The sequence below is a fragment of the Laetiporus sulphureus genome, assembly GCF_001632365.1.
Source record: "Laetiporus sulphureus 93-53 unplaced genomic scaffold LAESUscaffold_104, whole genome shotgun sequence".
Classification (NCBI taxonomy): Eukaryota; Fungi; Basidiomycota; class Agaricomycetes; order Polyporales; family Laetiporaceae; genus Laetiporus; species Laetiporus sulphureus.
In genome coordinates this window covers 1-3,968 of record NW_024468613.1, presented here as the reverse complement: position 1 = coordinate 3,968, position 3,968 = coordinate 1, and the positions used below count along the sequence as shown (strand labels likewise).

General features: G+C 60.5%; 2 protein-coding genes across 2 annotated transcripts; both read left to right on the top strand.

The window, feature by feature from the left end:
* Nucleotides 1-479: 479 nt before the first annotated feature.
* LAESUDRAFT_765121 (uncharacterized protein) lies at nt 480-1,144 on the top strand (the record flags this gene model as incomplete). The annotated part of the gene is made up of 2 exons (XM_040913574.1): nt 480-736; nt 832-1,144. The coding sequence occupies 2 exons, from the start codon at nt 480-482 to the stop codon at nt 1,142-1,144; spliced, it is 570 nt and encodes a 189-aa protein (XP_040757614.1).
* Nucleotides 1,145-2,206: 1,062 nt separating this feature from the next.
* LAESUDRAFT_59642 (uncharacterized protein) lies at nt 2,207-3,268 on the top strand. Its single transcript, XM_040903047.1, has 3 exons — nt 2,207-2,556; nt 2,630-2,943; nt 3,021-3,268. The coding sequence occupies exons 1-3, from the start codon at nt 2,326-2,328 to the stop codon at nt 3,172-3,174; spliced, it is 699 nt and encodes a 232-aa protein (XP_040757613.1). The 5' UTR covers nt 2,207-2,325; the 3' UTR covers nt 3,175-3,268.
* The last annotated feature ends 700 nt before the right edge of the window (nt 3,269-3,968 follow it).

Sequence of the window (3,968 nt, the reverse complement as noted above, 5' to 3'; positions counted from 1 at the left end):
CGCAATACACTCACCTTCCGGACATTTCCCCCTTATTCGCGCCATTCAACGCCATCTGCCGACCTCGAAGACCCGCGCACGGGCCCTCGCGAAGCATCGCACATCCGTGCTCTACGGATCGCCCTTCTTCTCACCCTTCTTCAGCGACCAGGAGCCCACGCGCGCGTGTTTTACTATCACGGCTTCCCTGCCCCAACGCGGTGAGCTAATCGCGCAGGCCTGCCCGACCCGCCGCCCACTCCTCTCCGATCACCACGGCTCTCGAGCGCGCGGACGCATGCAGGAAATGGCGCCACGTCATCGGCGACACCACAGGAGGAGGACGGGTGGGATGATTCTAGGACGGGTGCCCCAGGTGAGTCGCAATCGCCCGGTATTGCGTGTCGCCCCAGGGCGCATACACTTACCTTCCACACGTTTCGCCCCTCGTTCGACCACCCCAGCGCGCTCTGCCGACCTCGACGACCTTGCACTAGTCCATGCGAGGCATCGTGCGCCCGCGCTTCGCGGATCGCCCCTCCCTTCTCGCCTTACACGACGACCAGCCGCTCGCTCGCGCGTGCAAACCCGCCGCGTTCTTCGTTCGTCACACCGCCTACCTCGCGTCCTACGCGATGAGCCTATCGCGCAGGCCTGCCATATCCGCCGCCTATGCCCTCGTCCCATCAGCACGGCCCACTAGCGTGCAGACGCATGCAGGAGATAGCGCCGCGTCATCTGTAGCACCACGGGAGGGGTATGGATAGAGTGGATACTGTGGGAAAGGGGCCACAGGTGAGTCGCAATCGCCCTGTATCGCGTGTCGCCCGAGGGCGCATGCACTCTCTTCAGCTCGCTGCGCATGGCACCCCGCCGTCAGGATTCATCCACGACAGGCGAACGCGCACACGGACGGCTTGCGCAGCTCACCGCGCCTCACGCTCCGCCGGTCGCCTGTCTTTTCTCGCCCTACCAAGCGGTCAGCCGCCCCCTCGCGTCTCCTTCACCACCACGCAGTGCAAGCGCGCCGCCGATGCTCGAGGACGTGGCGTGCCGCTCAGCGTTCGGCTCGCAAACGCCGCCGTGCCCGACAAGATGGGAGCAGGTCAACGTTGAAGCGCAACGTCGGTACGGCCTTCGTGCGGTTGCTCCACAGAAACGATGACACGCGTGAGACGTGCACTCACATCAGCCAAACGCTGAACGCGCGTACTGTCGGTTCCCCTTGATCGCACTGTACAGCTCACACTATCGGCCTTCGCATTGCTCTACAACCGCGCAGTCGGCCCCATCACACGCACCGACCGCTCTGCTCTCTCGCTCACAACTCGGCAGCATCACTGCATGCGGCTCATCCGACGCCGCACCGACACGTTCGAGCATCAAAGCAGCCGTGAGACCTGCAGCGCAGTTCTGTCGCCTCCGTCTCCGTACGTGGTACACGAAACAAGGAGCGAGGATAAGTGGAGAACTGGGCCGTGTACGTGCGAATGCGAAGCCGGTGAGTTCGCATGCTTCTCGTTTATCGATGTACTAATGAGGCGTGCGCTCGCCTTCCCTCTGGGCAGCCTGGGTCCGTCCGCCTCTGTCCGGAACGTGGACGACGACCTGGTTCTTCGATAGCGGTACACCGCATCTCAGATAACCTAACTACTACTGCAGCACTCTAGAACGACGACATCGAGGAGCTCGTCCTTTCCCGGAAGCTCTTCAACCAGCCTTTTCCCTCCTCCTTCCCCAAGCATTCTCGTTCTGCTCCTGAACAATGGCCCGACGAAGAATCGGTCGCCAGTGCGCACCTCTCGTCCAACGCACTGCAAGGCGCCCGACGGACATTCCCCGTGTCAGCACGCGCCCGAGGACCATCCGACGCATCAGCGCGCTCGAGCAACGTCCTCTGCCCTTCCTCCGCGTTTGTCTTCGCATACCGCCTCGCACGGATCGCTCACCGCTCCCGCGCTCGCTACGTTCGTCATTCCATCGACAGCACCGGTCTCGGGCAGCCCTGTCCGCTCCTCAACGTTCGATCGCACGATCAAAACACCTTCGGACCCAGTCAGACCGCGTGCGCATGCTGGGAGCCCGGCAGACGCGTTCTCGCGGGTAAGGTGCGCCGATTTTTTCTCTCCATGGTGTCGCTGATTTCTCCCGCCTGAAGTATCGGAGAGCCATTCGGGAGCGCGTGCAGCAGTGAGCAGGATTGGATCGCAGTTGGGGGATTCTGCGCTGGGAGAGGAGGGGTGTTCTCGAATCGTCCGTGGTGAGTCGCACTCGGTTCTGCCGTCCAGGTACTCCTGCATCTGACACAGCCCATGCGAACCGGCGTTGCGCACGCCGCCTCTCGCTATGGCCGTCGCCCCGGTGTGCATACCGCACCCCTGCACAGCCGCTGCTCCGGGTCGCGTACTGCGTACGGTCTCGCGTTCGCCTCTGCGCACCGCCCCATGCTCGGTCCTGGCCTCCTTGCTCGCCACCCATCGCACGTCCATTCTACCCATATCATGCACTCCTGCCGTCATCGCGCTGTCCACTGGCTTTTCTCGATCCTCGCCGGCTGCGTCCCGGTTACCATCGCTAGTGCGCGACTCCGCGTGCGTGCTGTACGCGGTAAGCAGTTCTTTCGGGTGTATCTTGCTAACCATTTGTCCAGGATCGCCGTTCATCACGTCACCGCGCGCTTGAGAAACATCCTCTGCGCTCGTCCCGCATTCGCCTTCGCACGTTGCTCCAGATACGCCGTTCGCCGTCGCCTGTGCATCGATATCACCGACCTCGTGCGCTGCCCAACACGTCGCTGCGTTCACCCGCACTCCTTGAACGTCACCGGCTCCTTCCACGTCCCCATCGCTCATCTGAATTCCCGCGAGCGCGCTGTACCCGGGAGGGAGTTCCTCTGAGTCGATCTCGCGGAGCAGCTGCACAGGATCATCCTGCGTCGTCCCGGCCTCAGTGCCTCGGGAGCTGGTGAGTCGCGTTCTTTCCTTCCTTTCTCATTTCCGTCTCATCTAAGACAGTAGCATCGCATGATGGCCTAATCGTAGTGTCTCGCGTCGCACCAGAGTGTACACACTCACCTTCCAGACACCTTCCCTCTCGTTCGACCACCCCCGCGCGCTCTGCCGACCTCGAGGATCCGCGCACGAGCCCACGCTCAGCAGACCCCCCTCTGTTCTCGCCGGTACGAACCGGCGCTGATTGTGCAGGTCTGCCCCATCCGTCGCCCACGCCCTCGTCCTATCAGCACGACTCGCGGACGCAGGCAAGACATGAACCCGTGATCGGAGGTACGACAGGAGGATGGCTGGGATACAGGGTGACTAGCGAACTTAGGCCGCGCTGAGCGAACTCTGCCTGGCATGCGTTCGCTAGGTCCTGCTTCGCCATGATGGGTGTTGGACGGGCTAGCAAGGACATGGTGAGGTGTGAGGGTCAAACAGCAGGCATATATGGGCTGAGGTGAGTTCATTTTTTCAATGCATCTTGCGGTGCCCCAGCGCGCATATACTTACCCCTGGCGCATCCTCTCCTTCCGCACTGCATGGCGCCCTGCCGTCCAGAGTCATCCACTACACGCGAGCATGCAAATGTGAGTTCGCGCGCACCTCACGCCTTCCTTGCCCATGGCGCCGCCTCCTCCGCAGTGGACGCGAGTCCGCTAGAGCGCGCACTCGGACGCCATCCCATATCATCTAATGTTGTCGGTTACATGCTCTCCTACTCCTCTAGGGCGACTGCGGGAGACCACTGGTAATTCAGATGTATTCTGCATTACTCATTATCAAACAACTGCAAATTCTGAAAAATTGATCACATTGAAAGAATGAATATATCAGACTTATATGTACATCATGTGCAAATGTGGTTTTGCCTGATGAAGTACAATAAAGATCAGTTTTAATATTATAGGGAATTCTTGAATTCAATCGCTGAAGGTGAGGGTAAGGGTTGCCATATAAGGAAATACATTTATAGCCATCAATATTGTTTGG